Raw genomic sequence first — 19,239 nt, 5'->3', positions numbered from 1 at the left:
AGAACTAGCGCAGCAATACGTGATAACTACTGAAATGCGAAAGCGTGGGCGGTGCGGAGTCTAGAGAAAGTGAAACTGTTTGACCGCCCGCGTCGTGGTCAATGAGTTCTTTTGTCTACACATGAAATAGAACTGGACAAGTAGCATTTTATCTTGTCTTATAATATAATACAAGGATGTTTTGTGCAACGAGTGGTTGAGTACTAGTGACAGAATTTATCTGAAGAGTGCTTTCATCATAACGCAAGTACTTGAATTTCCCGGGGGAGTCTCTAATTATGTCCTGCATTTACTTCAGTTTCTCGATTATTAAGGCTCTGTTTGTGATAATATTGACGCCTTAGAGATTCTCAAGCACTAATTATCATTTTAGCTTGACTTAATATTTGCCTTTAGTGTCCCTTTAATATATTTCCTTTCAGTGTCCCTTTACTCTATTGATCTTTATCTGAAGGGTTATGTTGAGAAGGCACAGGAAGCATGCCTCTTTTATTTTTTTTAGGTAGAGGGGTTGCTGTGTGATACTAGACAACGTGCTACATCCAGTTTTTTTCTTCAAGATCACAAGATCAGGAAAGTTTCCCTTGGAGTTACAAGAAAGTTGTGGTTTTCAAGAATAATTACTAAACGTAGCAGACATTAATCATAATCAGGCATGCTTGTTTTAAGTCTACAGCCATTCTCTGGTAGGGATACATAATAAGAAAGCACAATTCTTGTGATGGTTATTTGTTTAATCAGTACACTGAAGTGCAATCGTTATAAAAATTTATTTATTCATTTAAAGCTTCACTGTAGATTTAGTTTAATGCCCAACAGGCATTAGAAAGGGAGTGGAGTTGTACAACTTATGCTGTGTTTGTTTAAATGCAGGTCTACCCTTCTAAGAACAGAAGAGAGCTTGGAGACAAGAGATCTTTATACTAGCTTACATTTTGCATAACATCAGAGTTGGAGGTCACAAGTAGCACATTCAATTGCACGTGACAATGTACCATATTTTCCAGACTAGAAATTGCACCTTTGTATAAGTCGCACCCCCCCAACTTTTTGCGAGCTTGGAAGAAAAATTTTGTATATAAGTTGCACCGGTGTGTAAGATGCACCTATTTTAACTTGACTGGCATGATGAAATGTGATTATGCACACTTGTACACTTTTTGAAAAGTGCCGTACTTACCCATTTCAGGGCACTGAGTTTCCATAAACAAAAATGTTTACGGGCCGTAAATTCTAACAGAAGTTGTTCAACCAACATTTCTCTTAGGTAGGCGCAAAACAACATTTATTGCACTTCGCTAACCATCAAAGGCCTTGTCCTCCAACACAGTCAAAAAGTTACTTACTTCGGTCAGCAGCATCGCTAGGTCACCGTCGTCAGCCTCTGAATAACTTTTACCCGACGTAGGCACGTTGCTGGCATTGCTTTTGCAGTGTGGTGTGCTTGGGACAAAAAAGAATGATCATATTGGTCTGGCCAGTATGCATTATTTTATGCATATATGAGTTGCACTGTTGTATAAGATGCCATGGTCGCCAACTACGGGGGGGCTCTGGGGCCTGAGCCCCCTATGGAGTTTTCTGGGGGGGGTGGGCGCTGAGTCCGGGTGATGCTGAAGCCCCCTACCCCCCCCCCCCCCCCCCAAGCACTCACATTTAAAGTGCCATTACCAGAACTTTGTCACCCACATCATTTGAGGTTCCTTTTGACTTTCCTCGACCATTTATTCCACTTGGAATTTTACTCGGGCTATTGGCTTACTGTATCGTTGTTGGCAGAGACTTGCACAGCTTTTAGTTTATACTTTCGCTTTATTTCTGCAAATCCTGACAATAGGAGAACATGCGCATTAGAAGCACTAGCGGTGGCTGCCTCATCCGTATTTTTTCACTACAGCATTGTTTTAAATTTTCACTGTAAACAGCATGCACACACACAATGTATTTACATATACACACAGGACAAACTTTATTGTATTTTTGAATGAGATCGAGGTAGCCAATTAAAAATTATTTCTAAAGGTATGGATAGCCTATGCCTAAAGAATCAATATGTTGCTGTATGTTCACAACGCTTCAAATTAACTGGCGTGCTTTTTTGACCGCGAATAAAACCTATAGACTTCAGTGACCCCTTCAGCCGTCTTTTATTCATGGTGTGTGAAATGCATGTGAATGTTGTGCGTCTCAGTATTGTTTCTCTTTCCAGTAAGCAATTCTAACGAGTCATGAAAAAAAAAACATTTCTAATAATTTACGACATTTATTAGGGATGGAAACATCGTCAGTTGCATGCAAAAGTAATAAATATATACAGGGTGTCCTAATTAACTATCGTGCACCAAGATTTAAAAGAAGTGCAATGCGTTACTCGAAGAAAACCTAGTCCATATTGTTTACAATACAGTGGAGTAGCTGCCAGTAATGTTTTTTGTTACTGAGATTTAATTAGTTAATCGTAATTATCTAACTCAAGACATACTATCTTAATTATCAAGGTATCACTGAGGCATGTGAAGGCACAGCCAAGGGTCATCTAATTGCGGTATTTTCAGTGACGTACTAATTGCATACTAATTATTTTCTGACTGATAAATAAACCCCACGAAATATGGAGAGTACCATGTGGCTGCGCTCCCACCCGGATCATAAAGCGACGCCCTCGAACAGGCTCCTTCTGAGTTAGCCAGAACAAAATGAAGGAAATAAAGAAAAACATAGTGATTGAGCTGGTGCCTTATCTGCCGCGCCCCGACCGAAGTAACAAGTCGTGTTTGGAGTCAGTTAATTAGAAACAAGCTATGATAGCTGTTGTCTTAGCATAGATAAAGTGCACGGATGTTTTTTTTTTTTTTTCTCTTTTTGCCACAAAACCTATCACCAAAAAAGTGAATTGACAACATCAGTGCAAATGTTTAAAGGTGCGCTTTGTTTTGTCCCAGTCACCATGTTTTTCTCTAATGAGGAGAAGGTAAAAATGATCCTTGCCTTGGGAACTGTAAATGACAAGAGGAAGGCCACAAATATATATCAGTCATGGAAGTGCGGCGGTAGACCAAATGCGTCGACTATCATCAGAAATGATGAAAACCTGAGACAAACCGGCAGCTTCAGGAAACAGCGACGGAGAATTTCATCTAGCCTACGCACGGATGTTCTAGCATTTATGGCCTCAAACCCTCATGCTAGCATGCAGGATGTGGCCGCCCAGGTACCAATTTCCAAGTAATCAGTTTGGAGGATTCTAAATGAAGGCCGTTCAACAGTACCACCTTAACCAGCACCAATGCTAGGGACCTGTAGAATCATCTATATTTCTCGAATTGGGTCCTCACAAAAGCTGATGAGTCACCAGACTTTTTGAGCAACATCATGCGCACAGATGAAGCCAATTTTTGCAGAAACACCTAGATAAATTTGCATAGTGCACACTATATTGGATGGACTCCAATCTACACTGGGTAAAGCTCAATCGGCACCAGTACCAGTGTTCGCTCAGTGTGTGGTTTGGAATTTATGACGGAGCTATAATCAGTCCCATCTTGTTTTATTATGATAACACATTGACTAGACAGCGTTATGTGAATGAAATCCTTGAAGGAGTGGTGGATGAGTTTCGCAGCGAAGTCCCGCTGTCACATCTTCCACTTCTGTGGTATCAGCAAGATGGGGTGCCAGCACACAGCAGCAACTGAGCACGAAACTGGCTCGATGCGACTTTTCATGCGCGGGCCTGTAATTGGCTGGCTATAGGTCACCTGACCTCTCTCCGCTCGATTTCTTTCTTTCAGGTTATGTGAAAGATATGGGTGGGTTATGTGAGATATGTGAAAGACACCCCAAAGAGTATAAACTTTTTAGGGTGTACACTCTAAGAAAGGTTTACACCCTTTGTGGGACAAGATAAGCCCCAAAGGGTGTAAATTTTTCTAAGAGAGTAAGAACGTGCTGCGAAGCTTCACTCTAAGAGTTTGCACCCTTTGGGGTGTATATCTGCCACACAACGATAATCGTCATCTGCCTTGATGCGTTTCCTTTCTTTAACGCTGCGAGCCCGGCACTTTCCAGTAACGAACGGCATGCGCGTTATCAGCATGACATAGCACTCCCGACAGGAAAGTAGCGGGCGCGGCGTTTTCAAGAAAGGAAACGCATCAAGGCAGATGACGATTATCGTTGTGTGGCAGAGATACACTCCAAAGGGTGCAAACTTTTTTAGAGTGTTGCTGTATGCTTGCTTGCTGTGGGCGTAAAAAAAAATACTAATGTAGGTAACTACGTGGGAAACGTTATTCACACAAGGCCCTTTTAATTCTATGATGTTTCAAGCATTTTTACACTGTCACAGGGAGGCAGTTTTTTACATGTGAGCTTAGCAGGAAAAAAAAAAGTTCACTGCCTTCGCGCACACTTGCGCGCGCGCGCGAGCGCAGCCATGAACACGTTTTTTTATCCAGCTATGATCCAGGAAGCTATCCAAAAGAAGCACTTCTGGCATGGCCACTGGTGGCGTAGCGGCGCTGCTATCGAAGTTGCGGGTGGCCGAAAGCAGTTATCGAGCACTTTGTTGAGCGTCTTTATTTTTGCCAGCGATCGTAGGGAATGTCACAAGCCGTAGCAAATACAGTATGCAGTTGACGAAATGGCCTCGACGCCCGAACAAGTTGTCTGCACACCGACTTTTGTGTTTCCAGCCGCCTTCCCAGGTGAGTGAGTGGTACGCCGGAGGGGTACGCGCGGAACCGCTTTTGGGGGCTCCCCCCCCGTCCATGGCTCCTTTGTCTGCCCGAATCGGTTGCTGTCCCCCCCTCCGTTCGAGCCGCGCAGTTCGTGCCGTTGCCTGCCGTTGCCGGTGAAATTGTTCGATGAAATGAGGCGCGCGAGTATCGAGATCCTAGATAAGTGAGCAAATAGTTCTGTTGCACGAAGCAAAACAAAGCAGAGCGTCATAATCGCTCAAGCCGATGCTAGCGTAGCGTGGGCCACCGGTCCGGCTTCCGCGCGCTCTGTTGCTCTGTGCCGCCTTTGTGATCCGTAGTACTGGAAGGCAGGCAGGACATCATAAAGACCGTGCATGGCTGATCAACGATGTGCTGCCCTATGTGATGCTGAACAGTGAAGCTGATAGCTGCTGGGATCTTTTGTTCTGGGCTTTGTTTTGTAACCACACTGGTAGCACGGCCTTGCGAGGAGCACACCGCAGAGCGGCTTTGATGAAATTCGGTTGACGAATTGGCTATCGCGAACATCCCGCATAATTGCGCTACGTGAATCATGATGGAGATACGGGGCGCTTCTATTGCAGAAACATACGGCAAATTGCTGATTGCCGAAGCGAGCAGCTGTTACGGTGAGTTCGATCAAATAATTGTTCTACGAATGCTTAAGTCGAAAGACTGGAGAAAGGTCATAGTGAAGATAGTGTTGTTTCTTTTTGCCTGAGTAGAAGTTGGTAGCATTCTTTTAAATATGACGGGAAAGTGCAGTCAGTTTCTTTGTTTTTGCGGGAATGTTGTCACATGTTTGTCTGATCGTGTACGAAATTCGCGAAGTACGATTGTTGCTCAGGGGAAAAGTAAAGTTCGAGGAGCTGTTTGATTACCAATTGTTTGCAGCGAGATGTACTTTTTTTGCACATTGCTAGCGTATTTTTATTGGCGAATAATAGCGATGGCGAGGTTTTCACACGGCTAAAATCTCAACGTACTCTCTCGCAGCAGTGTGCTTAGCTTATTTGTGCCTTTAGTATGCTTAGCACATCATCATTTAAAATTGTTAAGGTAATTGTTGACAGCCACCGTTCTTTTTTTTTTTTTTTTGTCTCACATTGTGCGACTGTATACCTGTTAGTTGAATATTGGAGAATAAGCTTGCTAATGGCCTGTTAGTGAGATTGTAAGCATGATTCTAAAATGCTTTTTTTTTTTTAATTCCTTCGTGGATTGGTTTGCTATATTTGGGATGAACCACTTCCCGAGTGTCTTTTGCAAAGTAACAAGCATGGTAGATGTGAGATTGTCTAGTGTTTTATTAACTGTGCGAAACATAGTTTACCACTGTATAGTTTTCTCGAAGTGTATTAATCCATTTTTGTTCTCCGTAGAGTGGTACAGTACAGGTGCCGACAAAAGTGGTATACTCCACGCAGCGGGAGCCAGAGCAGCAGCACACTGCATCTCGACGCCATCTACATTGACACTAGTCAAGCGACATGCCTGCAGATAATAAAGGGCACCCATTGGCTGTCTCGATCCCAGATGCTGCCTGTAGATGGCGTTGCAATGCAGTTTGCCGTTGACGTCTACCCAGCGGTCGATTTAGGCACCACTGGCCTCCTTGAAGCCCTTGGGTTCAGCGGGAGCAGTGGTAAAGCAAACAGGTCCGCAATAGACATCAGTAAGAGGCGATTGGAGGATTGGTGGAAGAAAAGTAGGGAAACGACAAAAGACGGAGACGTACAAAAGCACAGTTCGCAATAGGGTATCAGAAAATTTGGACGTGGTAGTTCATAGTGGGTTTTTTTTTTTTTTTTTTTCATTGGTGAACATAGGTAGGATATTGGGCAGCATAGTAGTAAGAGCTTGGTGGCGCAAGCCACCGCCCCGTTCCAAAGGGGACGCTCATAACATCCATCCATCCATCCATCCGTTGCTCCGGCTCCCACTGCATGGAGTATACCACTTTTGTCGGTGTCTGTACATACTGTCGCTATAAAATGTTCACGGAAGCAGGCACAAGGAATGCAACCTCAAATGTGGCCATGGTGGTACTTGTGCATCAATTTCTGGGCTGCACTGACCTCACAGATGTGCCAGCAGTTGCTGCACTCGATTACCGTTGCAGTGCAAGCCATGCAGCATCCTTGTGATCAGTGTTATAGCAGTTACCATTATGACCACTTACAAGCCCTAGCGGAAATTACGAGTATAAAAACCTAATAGTCGGTAATGCTACCAACAAACTAAATACTTTATTAGTCGAATAAACTCTGGTAAGGAAAACCAATATTCCAGTCAAATATAATCATTGGGAAGCACCCTTGGACCCATTCGCCCAAATTAGCCCAAAGAGTTTAACACTCCGTTTTGCAAGCTTGTATACTAATATGTACAGACACACATGGCAGTTTACTTCACTGACTTGCCCACTATGTGCAATAAAAAAAATTGGGTCACCAAGCAGTGCCATGGTTCAAGACAAATAGGTAGTTTTATGGCAAAATTTCGAACTTTGGAAGTTTTGAAAAAAATCTTAAAGCTGCTCTCCACTGATCCATTGATTTGAGGGCTCAAATTGTAGCTATGCTACTTTGTTGTTGTTTCATGGCATAGACATTCAGTGACTTCAAATTGGGACCAATTAACATATTGAGCCCCATCAGAACTAATTGACATTTATTCTAATTGCAGTAAAAATTCTAACACAAATATGCATGACCTTATTCTGCTACGACTTACAAGACAAAAACCTTTTGTTAGTAGTAGTCTTAAGACATTAACGGTGGGGCCTAATATGTATTTCTGTTCTACCAGCAAGCACTGTTACCTTGTTTATGTACAAATAGGAGTGCCAGGTAGACAAGACTTAATGCTAAACTGCTGGCTGATGATCTCTGTTCAAATTTTACACAGAGGTACTATTTTGTATGAAGTTTAGTTTAATATCATGTTTTCAGTATGACTTACCATTTCTGTCCACAATAATTCTGAAGTAGGTATTGTCTGCAGCAATGCCAATGAAAAATTATCAATTCCACTGGATTGGAATTGATAGTTATTCTGTTCACCGTAGTCTTGGCAGGTGGGGCCACCATTCTGTTGCAGTAGATTTTTATGTGTATATGAACTTTCATGAGACTGATCAATATTTTTAAAAACTCAAATACAAAAAAAAATAAAGGCATACAAAGCTGTATTGGGATTTTAGCTATGGTTTTGATATAATATGTGAGGAACACTAAAACTCTTTAATGACACATATCTGCAAGATGTGCAGTGAAAGTAATTCTTGTGCCACTACTTGGATGAGGTGTCACTAAAACTAGAGGACGGAAAAGTATAAGGCCATAGACATGTATGTTGTCTTGAGTTGTGAACTTGCTACAGTGCAGTCAGTCCACTGTTAAAGGGAACACTCAAATGTGTACCTCTCTTTTTGCTGGCACCTTAGCTACAAGTGGCTGTGGAAGCAATGTCAGTACATTGCACAGGTGTGTTGAAATGAGTCAGAGCTACCAACGACAGTTATCTGCTGCAAATCTAGGCGGTTGTACTCTTGGAAAGAGAAAAATCCGGACATGCTCTGCACTCAACTGTGTTCCCTTTAACAGTGGACTGCTCTGTGCATATTGGGTTTTAGGCACCAGAGCAGGAAACTCTTTCATGTATCTAATAACTGCAGGAACCATTACTATGCTTAGAAAGCAAATGTGGGTAAGTTAATTTTTCAGAGTGATTAGGTAATTTTTGGAGTATTCCTTATGACAAAGAAGACAGTGCCTGTGATCTGCCGCAAATCATGCAAGAAAATGTATCCAGGTTTGGATTGAAGCCTAATGTTACAGTAATTGCCATTTCTAGTCTTGGTTATGGCTGAACAATTTTAATTTATCTGTATGTGTGAAAGAAAATATGAGAAGAGCGGATTAATGTTGGCTTTCAAGGGTTTTAGAAGTTTCATTTAGACTTGATGTTGTGGACTTAAAACAAAAGAGTAAACAATGTGTGTACTGTTTCCTTGATTGTTTGGTAGCAGTGCGAAACCCTTGTGATGTAGAACAACATGGGTTAAAAGCACTGAATATAAAACTAACCTGCAAGCTTCCAACAGTTACGTTATAGTTTCAGGACTGCAGGTCAGGAAGACATGCATATAGAGGCCAGCTTGTGGAACCTGAATTTGTGCAGCCAATAACTGAAATGTGTCCTTACTGGCAGTTGTGTGTAAAGCACCTATTTTACACACGCTACGTGCACACTAAACAGGCAGAGCAGGCTGGTGCACATTTGTAGCATTGAAAATACCTTTGTTTTTCTGTCGTAGTGCCCATTAAACTCAGAAAGCAGCTTGTATTTATTTTTTATATGTCCGTACTGTCAGCCCTGTAGAGAGCTTTTGGAGAAATTTTTCACATGTTATTTGTGATTATTTCTTTTTTGTGTTCTGAGTGGGTGCTTTTGCTTTCGAAAATATTGTGAAGTGTGAAGCTAAATGAAGCCATAAACATTTAATGCACTAACGGATATTATTTTCATTGCTCTCAAAAGAACAAATCAACTTAAGGGAAAATGAGACATTCACCCAATCGTAGCAATTGCTACAAAGGAAACCCATATGGGTTCCTCGAAAGAAAAGCCTCGCAGTTGAAGAATTTATCCTGGTCCGTGAAAATTTGTCTCGGACCAGGACGAATTTTTCTTCAACTGCGAGGCTTTTCTTTCGAGGAACCTGTATGGGTTTCCTTGGGAGCAACTGCTATGATTGGGTGGATGTCTCATTTTCCCTAAATAATTACTTGTCTCCAGCTTGCAGTTTTCTGCAGAAGAACTATTACGTCAAACAAATCAACTTGAAGCTCATATGCCACCTTTTTTTTTTTTTTTTTTACTTTTTCTGTGGACTGCATGGCTATCAGGGAAACAGTGGCAGCGAGTAATTAGATCAAATGGTGCAAGAGGAGCGAGGCAGACTTAGATGTGCTAAAATGATTTTGTACAAATGCACAGAGTTGGCCCTTGTGATCAAGTGCTAAATTTGAGTGCGCTGTGTAATTGTAATTCATTATTAGGGTTTAAACATAAACATCACTGCAGGTCGCAGTGTCGGCGCTACACCACACATTTTCAGTTGCCTTTGCTTGTTCTACATAGAATGGGTGAGCGATGTTACTCTGGCGAGCAATTTGATTGGAATGCTGCTCCATTAAACCTTTTTCTAATACAGTCGATCCCGGATATGTCAAGCTCGTATATATCGAATTATTGTCCATATATAAAGTTGTAACTTTCCCTTGGAAAAGCCATGCAAAATTATAGTGCTGTACTATGCATGTATCGCACTCTCGTTCACCGCCCCATTCAATATATCAAACGCTTTGCTGTGCTGTGCCCCTGCAAGTGCTCTTCTAAATTATTTAGGGTGTTCTGAGGCTTGCAAGTATTTTTTCTGGGATTTAGAAGTTTCAGATCTTCATTTAACAAAAAATTAAGAGTTGAAAATATGACGTTACTACTTTTAAGGCAACGTGGGAACACGCACGGCTATTCAGCTAAAATAGACTAAAAGCAGGCAACACTCTCGTCACTGCGCCAAGGAGGTGTGACATAGCCATGGCCACATAGAATAATAGTTCTGGAAGAACGCAGCTGTTTGAGAAGAGGGTAATGTCTAACCAGTTCTAGCTCTTTTCTCTTTTGTTACCGCACCTATGGAAATCAAATAAAATTGATCAACAGTTCTTTTATGTGTTATTAAACATTTCTGGTGAAATTTTTCTACTAGAAACATTATGCATCGTTTGTAATGATGACTGAACTCTAACTAGCTGACAGATTTGTCAATTTTTGGCAAATTGGGGTGTCTGAAATAATAAAACTTCTACTAGAGGTATCGTTGAAACTAGCCTCCAGTGTTCCTAGCACTTCCTCAATGAAACGATGCAAAATTTGTGGTTTTATCAATTTAGCAACATAATAATTGAATGGCAGCAACAGCAGTGAAGATGCAGAAGCGTCTCTTGGGTGCTCAATTTTCCGATCCGACATATCGGCTGTTGTAACTATGTCTCGAACAGCAGTAGCTGCTCATGGGTGCTTGTTATTTCGATAATTGTGTACAGCTAATATCAAGTGCAACTTCATTTTTCTCACCCTGGGTTGCTTTTATCCATCAGTGCTTTGACAGGGTATGCACAAATAATTATGAGCAATCCTCGTTGTGTGTGGTTTTCACTCCCCCAAAGCACAGTCTTTTCAGGCCAACCTTTTACCGAAGCTTGACTAGCTGTCTAATATTTTAAATTTGAACACTGCCTGTGCAAGGGCCCTTATTCATTAATGTACAATATTGGGCAACACTCCACATTACTGTACAGCACTGTACAGGAACTGATCAAACCATGTGGAAGTTCCAGTGCCAGTTGAGAACGCACACTAGACTATTGTATAGAAACGCTGATCAAACACCTTAATCAAGTATGAGGAGGCGTCTGCACACTTCCCTGACCTGACAATTTCTTCGCTAGCCTAAACAATGCAGTGAAAAACAAACTAGGTGCCTGCTGCAATGAGCAGAAACGATACTCTCTGTGGAACAGGAACTTACCCGTTTTAACATTTGCATACGTACTGCTATTCCACAGCATGGGCTTCACTATGGTTAGTATTGAGACCAACAAATCCTAATAATTTTTTTGCGAGAGCAACCCATTGCACCTCACAATTCATCCTAACAAACTCCCAAACTACATTCAGGAATTACATCTAGGGTAGAATCGTGCAATTAGCAGCTAAGATCTCGAAACGTTGAAGGCACAAGCTGACATCAAGCATCGTCAAGCTGACGTCAAGCATGGCTACCAGGACATGAGGGTATAGTGGGGAATTAGTGTGCACACACTGCTCCCCGAGCGTTTCTCCCCCAGGATCTCCACTACCCCTTCGACACCTCTGTGTACACAAACCTTCTAATAACATATGTGGACCTCCTTCAGCATCACAGACTGGAATGACGAATATTCGTCACTTTAGAATAACGAACCTTTACCACATGGTTTAGGCCTGCCAAAAGAATCGGGACGCTAGATACCATAAGTCAGCCAGCAACTGAGGGGTAGGAGGCAGCTCGCCTCGAGAGCCAACAGGAGCTCATTGAGAGAGCATGGGCAGCCGCCTTTGCCAACAGAGTCCCAGACTAGGGGTATTGGAGTGAGTCTGATTCCATGTCAACCCTCTTTTTAAGATATGTTAATGAAGATTTTCATCATCTGACTTACACAAGTTGGGGACTAGGTATCAGGTGCATATCTTGTAGATTCTAGACTTTTTTTTTTACTCTTAAGTACTTATACTAAGAATAGCAAATTATTACTTTCATTCGTGTTCCTTGAGGTGCTTCTTTAAAGTTTCACCTAAGAATTATCAGAAATTGTCTGAGCAGTTATTACTGCTATACATACATTCAAAACACCAGTGATCAGGCTATAATTTTATGTATCTCAGTATACGTTGCAACTACTATGTCTTGAAATAAGATATTAAAACATAAAAGCACTGAAAATGAACACATTTCTAGCAGTAACGGAAGTATTAAAGGGTACCTGAAACGCTTCACCCAATAGAATGACCTCACTACTAAAGGACATTGCCTAATGAATCTCCTGCTCGAAAACTTTTTCTTCAAGTATATAAGCAGAGTTAAAAATAGTTATTGCACTGATGAGAGGCTTTCTCTCTTTTGTCTCCAATAGCATACTGGGAGCTACACAGAGGAGAAACCAAGGGGGCAAAACCCCACCCAAATGTTGAGTGTCTCGGGGACAAGAGGGCTCGTCGCACCACCCTGTGGTAGCCGTGGTAGACTACACTACACAGCATGCCGCTGCTATGTTGAAAGCCACATGCAACAGGTGCGACTACATGCAGTTGTCATGTGTAGACTGGCAGTGCAAAGATGAACTGGTTTTTCTGTCTTTTTGAGATCGCAGACATTATATATATATATATATATATATATATTTCAATTATTTAACTCAAAATTAGCAATAATAGTATTACTGCGAATGTTCACAATATCATCCAATAGCTGTTGGTGGGCATTGCTGCTTGCGATGACACTGCATGATGACGTGGAGGCTATAGCAGGTGATTTTCGCTGTGTTTGCCACAATATTGTAGATTCCTTGCTGTATGCAGTGCAGTAATATTTGGCTCACATGTTCACAGGAGCCTCTTCTACACATCGGCGATGTTTTCTTACTATGTTAAATAGTTCGCTGACATAAAACGTTTGCAAAAAAGCATGCCATTAGAGATACTCTGTATGTCTAGAGAGTAAGTAGTACAAAAAGTTGTTTCAGGGACCCTTTAACATTCATTCCGAACTGCGTTGAATGAGACTAATGGCAACTAACATAAATTGACAGATCAGACAGGACGACCAGACTTGTCCTGTGAGGTATGTCTGTTCGTGTTAGTTCCTGTGATTAGTCTCACTCAGCACAGTTCAGAATGAATCATCACCAACTAGCCCAGTTCCTCGCTTTACCCAATAACATATTTCTTGAGCAAAAAGCTCCATCCTTTTAGGGGTTTCTGATGGATGGTTTGCGAATACATTTCTTCAAGGAAGAATGGTATGCGTAAAGGACGCATAAGCTTCTTGCAAATATCCAACTCATTGTTATGTCACCAAGGAAAAATGGGCGTGCCACAAGGTATGTGCCGAAGATACTGCAGCTGTCTTTGCTTCCAGAGCTTGATAAATTAGTGTGAAGATAGTGAGTGAACAGCATGCTGAAAACACAATGGAATAGATGTTCGAATAAACCTGCTCAGGAGGGAAGCATCTTCTAATTTAGTTGGTACAAGAAATACACATAGAGTCATCAAAGTGCTAGTATTGTATGGAGAGCAAGAGGACTTGTACAGTTAAGACTATTTGGTAAAATCAGACCTCTAGGGCGCACTTGGCATGTGGCCACAAACGGGAAGTGCTGGTGACGGAAGCTTTGTAGGGGTTCTTCTGCCACTGGGTGTTGATGGGGGCTGTGCAGGATTTGACCCTCGACAGCACCTGGCCAACTTTCACGCCACTGCCCCTCCAGCAGCCAGCAGCGTGCCCCAACCAGTGGTGCAGAACTCTGAGGAGGCTGCTCACCAGGGTCTCAAAGCAGTCAAGTCACAGCCACGCAGCTCCCTGACAACGCTCAAGATTCCACAGGTGCCAGCAAGCGACTTTGGCCGCAGCCTGGGGTCAGCTCCTGTTGCCTTCCCGGGCATTGAGCCACACAAGGCGGCGGCTGCACCTGCCCAGAAAGTGGAAGCGTCAGTGGCTTCTGAGAGCCCCAAAGGGGACAAACTGTGGCCCTGCCCATCTTGCAAGGTGCCTTTCAAGGCAGCCTCTGAGCTGCAGCAGCACTTAGGCCAGCACACGCGCTCAGAGCGAGCCGTTGGGGCAGTGCCCTGTGAGGTGTGTGGAAAGTTGTTTGCTTCAGCGGAGCGAGTCCGAGCTCACGTGCGGGCAGCTCATGGTGAGAAGGCCTGCGCCTGTGACATCTGTGGCAGCGGCTTCAGCTACCGGTGCAAGTTGCTGGATCACATGCGGACGCACACGGGTGACAAGCCGTTCCGGTGCGAGGTGTGTGGAAAGAGCTTCTCGCAGAAGAACCACCTGACGCGCCATGCCATGATCCACACGGGTGAGCGGCCGTTCCCGTGCGACTTCTGTGGGCGGGGCTTCTACCGCAAGGACAAGCTGGCCCGGCACCGGCGCGTGCACACAGGTGAGCGCCCCCACGTTTGCCTAGTGTGCGGCAAGAGCTACGGCCGCCGAGAGAAGCTGGCGCGCCACCTGCGAGCTCATGCGGGCGAGCGGCCCTTCGGCTGCTCCCAGTGCGGCCGCCGGTTCCTCGAGCCCCGGGACTTGAGCCGACACAAATGCGCCGCCCCCCCTTGTTCCAGTGGGCAGCAGCAGCACCAGCAGCAGCAGCAGCAGCAGCAGCAGCAGCAGCCAGCCGAGAGCCTCCTGCTCCTCGCCGGGGGTGGTCCCCTCGCGGGGCTCTACCAGCGGCTCCAGCAGCAAGGTGCCGGCAGCACCACCGCCAATGCCCCCCCAGCTGGGCAGCCCCAACCAGACAACCCCTTTCGGCCCCGGCAGCTTCAAACCTGACTGGCAGCCACCTGCCAGTCTGGCCAGTCCCCGCCACTGACTGTGAGAGTGCCGCCTGCATCTGCTGCAGCTCGGAAATTATTTTCCCGTACTAGCCGGACTTGCGTGTCTTTAGGCACTGGAGGGTGTCACTCTGTGCCTGCACTTAGTAGGTGCGACGGCCCCATACCCCATAGGGCAGGGCTTATCACCAGCTGACCTCTTGCAGCCATTGCAATTCAGTATGTGTTTTGCTCAAGTTTTGTTTCCTAGAAGAGATGTATGCATGAGCAGAAGATGAACAGTTGTGTGCTGCGAGAATTACATCCTTTAACGAAGTGATACACGTGTGGAAATGTATGCAGATTTGAATGTCCAGGTTTTTATTTTTCTGCTTTTATCCTTTTAGCCTTGCATTGTCACGCCTTTGTAAAAAAAATCTTCTAGTAGACGTATGTCCTCTTGCGTGTAGTCGTAATGCTCAATTTCTTTCTTTCTTTCTTTTTTTTAATGTGTAGTGTTCATTTCCTGGTACTGTTCTCTGTCAAAGTCAGTACGTCTGGTAACTGTATGGATGGATCATTAAGGAAAACATACTCATATGTAGAAGATGCACCAATTTTGATTTCCTGCCTTTTTCATTCTGCACGTTTGAGTGTGCGTTTGTGTGTGTGTAAAAATTTCAATATGATCACCATGCAGGAATGTAGTCACAGGCCCTGTTGGGACTGCAATCATCTACTTAATTCACTAAAATGTTTATGTACAGGATGATTGTGCTAGTTTTCCTCGCTTTCTCGGCCTACACCACCATAAAAGCACAATTTGCGGACTGTGCAAGTCTGAAAGCTGTGGTGCAAATTTGTTTCCTGTAGTGGTCGTGCATGAATCCAACAGGTAATTGAATTACTTTGTTAGTTTTAACATTGTCGTGGAGCGGCATAGAAACATGACCCCTTTGTGTTTCTTGCCATGCCTGCTCGGCAAATTCTGCCACACGTGCTTTCACATGGTAGAGAAGGAAGACATAGTAATGGACATGGTAGAGCATGAAGACATAGTCATGGCATGGCTTCATGTTGTACTGCATAGTGTCATGCACTATGCTTTTGTTTAGCTGGTGTGGAAGCCAATGAAAGAAGATCACATGCAGCGTGGCATTGAAGCTACTGGCAGTTACCCTAAAGTGTTAGTCAAGAAAGTGCGGCTTGTGAGGACTGACTTGTGTAGTGTAAGGGGGGCATGAGTGTCTGCCCTGTCATTTTCTTTGTTATTATCAAGCGTTATAAGCAAAAACAACTTTATGTACGTTGACCACATTGATGTTATAGTTTCTTTCTTCACATTTCTTGTACAAAGACAGGAGACACAAGGTGGAGTAGGTTACTGAAAGATGAGTGTTTTTGTAAATTGGTCAAGTTTGCATGGGTATATACAAAAATGGTGCTGAACAGAATGAGCACCCTTCAAAAACATTTATAAAAGTGGCTTGCCAACTCTTTTTTAGGTGGCGTTAATTGTAGCCCAAATAAGACTTGTTGCGTAAAGACATCTACTGCACTGTTGCCACATGGTAACAACAGCCATGTGAAGTAAGCCAATAGGATTCAGCTGTAGTGGTGATCTTTGACAGGATGAACACCAACTGAATGCTTACAAAGGACAAGGTGGGTGCCTCACCTCAATCACCGAAGGTACTCACCAGCCTCACCAAAGGTACTTCTGGGCATGCACTGAGGCATGCAGCTTATGTGAGCCGATTTGAGGTTCTGTTCTCGCACATCTGCTTGTCCATGCACTCTTCCTCTACCAGGTAGGTAATCCCCCTAATATGGAGTGCTTGATGTCAGTTCGGTGCCTGTGATACACACTACAAGGGTTAGTTTTTGGCCACCTGCCCACTAAGAAAATAAAGAAAAAGTTGCCTGTGGAAGCAGCTTATGTTCTCTGCAACATACAGACCATGGAAAAAGCATGAATAGTGGCATAGCCAGTTTCTTCTTTGTTGAAGTGTTTTCATGCACCTACAACAATATTGAAATGATCTGGGTTTAACCAGCAATGCATTAGTTGACGTTAGCTAACATTACTTAACAGCACTGCTGAAAACAGCCATTATACAGTGGTGCAGTCAGTACCAGTGTCGTCATTTCTCAGATAGAATAAAATAACTGCAATATTGGCACTGTGACCTCCCCCCCCCCCGAATAGAAAAATAGAAACAGCTAAATTTGTGTTGTAGAGCCCCTATAACTGTGTAGCCAATGTTCTTGCAAGGGAAAAACAATGGCAAACTTGCATTTGTTCAATGTGAATGGAATTAAAGTAACACTAATGCTGCAGGCTGTGAGAAGAGAGTTGTCGCAGGAGTTTTAGCTGTCTTCCTTGTGTAGTTTGGAGTATATGATTTGACATTTACTCTTAGTGTTAGTGCATCTGGTGCAAGCATAATGCAGCTCCCTTGCGACTCATTTTATTGCTCCAGCTAAAAAGCAAGCTTCTCTGCTTGCTGTATACCAAGATGCACATGCATGATTAATGCCCATGAGCTGTTAATATGATTGGCGGAGTGGTATTGGCATCTTCAGGGGATCACCAGTGAGAAGCACCCATCAACATTTTGTCAGGTTTTTCTGTTTGCACGGGTAGCTTTTATTTGACACGAATGGGTCGGCTTGTGCTTGCCTAAACATTTTCACCTGGGTAAAGCTCTGCAGCGGTACTGCTCAGTGACGTAACAGTGTTGATACTCGTTGGCTAAGTATGCCTGCATACAAAAGTTTGCAGAGTGTGGCATAGGCAAAAAACTGAATTTGTACACAAACTAAGTTAATGTCTTGGCATTTAAAGCACCCTCCAGTGTTTGTGTACAAGCATAGGTAACGCTTGTCATACCCTGGCAGTGTGCCAAGGTGTTGAAACAAATCTCTCCTGTGTTATGCCTGTAGCTTTTGACTACAGGTGTGTTGCATTTTCATGGACATGCTCGTCACTTATTTACTGAAGACAAAATATAAAGTGCGATATTGTGCCACCGTCCTTAGGCTTGCACCTGTGGACTTTGAGTCCCTACAATTCCATTGCCTTCCTGAACTTGCTACTTGAGGTGCTCTACAGTGCCCTTCTGTCAGTGTTGCAGCATGCAGTGTCATTTGCCTTGAATTAATGCAGGCATAATGAAAAACTTAAATGTGTCTGTTTTGGTTGCTGTGTGTGCTGCCACTGTTCTAATGCAAAGTTGTACACTCTGCGTGGGGCATGAATGTCCTTTTTCTCAAGTGCTGGGAAGTAGCTGCATGTGCACTTTTTCCTTCTCTCTCTTCTTTCTAAAGTGGCTGCCTGCTCTGCTATGCTAAGGCATTCTGCTGCTGACTACAAAGTTACGAGTTTGCTTTGGGGAAGTCTTGACTGTATTCTGGTGTTGGGGATGTGGAAGTATGCTTGAGGAGGTGTGCTTAGTTTTCAAGTGCGCTGAAAGAGAACCCCAAGTGGTCAAAATTAATATTGGTGATCAAAATTATGATTGAGTGCCTCCTCCTACGGCATCTCTGGTAGTCCAGATGTTTCTTTGCGACCATGCATTGAGAAGTGCAACAGGAATTTTTTGTATTTGGACATGTTGAACACCATTATCAATAGAATCTAGTCTGTTATGCTGGGGTGCTGCATAAATACACAAATGTGGGTAATGAACCACAGCGGTGCTGTATGTAGTGCAGAAAATTGAGCTGGCTTGCAAGGTCTGTACTTCACAGCACTCCTTGCACTTGTGGGAAAGGTTGTGTGGGCCTTGCACAAACAGTGTTAGATGCTGCATTAACTCAACATGTTTCAAAAACCATTAAACATTGCTGACAAATTGCAGATACCTGGTTTTTCTCCCCCACATTCTCTGCTGGCCAGTCAGCCAAAGATGAACCACTACAAAGGTGCTTGCACTATTGCAGAGGAGAATTGTGCCAAACGTTTGTTATGGCTTGTGTTTGTGTGATTTACATGGTTTTCTAGTGTGTTTCTTTCTTGCTACTTTGTATTATGGAGGCAGTGCTTGTCAGATTCTTTTTTCCCCTCTTTTCAAAGCATGCCCATCTACATTTTTCATTGCAATAGAAATCATGTTGTAGAAACAATAAACAAGACTTTTAAAGCACATGTAATATTGTCTTTCTTGTGGGGGTATGAATCATTTGAAGCAGACTGACAAGAAAGCCAAAAAGAAAAAGCTTTTTTTTTTCTTTTTGCTGTTGTAATTGTAAACGAGGAATAAAAACTACTGTAAGCTTCATAACAAATGGAAGTAAAAACAGGTAAAATATTTGTGGCAGAACCCTTCTCACGATGACTGTCGACGGTAATGCGTTAGCATTGAATCAA

The 19,239-nt window shown here is 43.3% G+C and overlaps 1 protein-coding gene across 3 annotated transcripts; it reads left to right on the top strand.

Moving 5' to 3' along the window:
- The first annotated feature begins 4,501 nt into the window (after window positions 1-4,501).
- On the top strand, window positions 4,502-19,017 carry LOC126527673 (uncharacterized). Of its 3 annotated transcripts, XM_050175552.3 has the most exons (4): window positions 4,502-4,706; window positions 5,306-5,350; window positions 13,772-14,500; window positions 14,679-19,017. In XM_050175552.3, the coding sequence occupies exons 1-4, from the start codon at window positions 4,643-4,645 to the stop codon at window positions 14,924-14,926; spliced, it is 1,086 nt and encodes a 361-aa protein (XP_050031509.1). In that variant the 5' UTR covers window positions 4,502-4,642; the 3' UTR covers window positions 14,927-19,017. The 3 variants fall into 3 exon arrangements, with proteins under 3 accessions (XP_050031509.1, XP_050031491.1, XP_050031500.1); XM_050175534.3 differs by having other exon boundaries at window positions 13,772-19,017; XM_050175543.3 differs by lacking the exon at window positions 5,306-5,350 and having other exon boundaries at window positions 13,772-19,017.
- The last annotated feature ends 222 nt before the right edge of the window (window positions 19,018-19,239 follow it).

Source organism: Dermacentor andersoni, chromosome 1 (assembly GCF_023375885.2).
Source record: "Dermacentor andersoni chromosome 1, qqDerAnde1_hic_scaffold, whole genome shotgun sequence".
Lineage (NCBI taxonomy): Eukaryota > Metazoa > Arthropoda > Arachnida > Ixodida > Ixodidae > Dermacentor > Dermacentor andersoni.
Note: the sequence above shows the minus strand (reverse complement) of the source record. Positions and strands in the feature narration are given on the sequence as shown.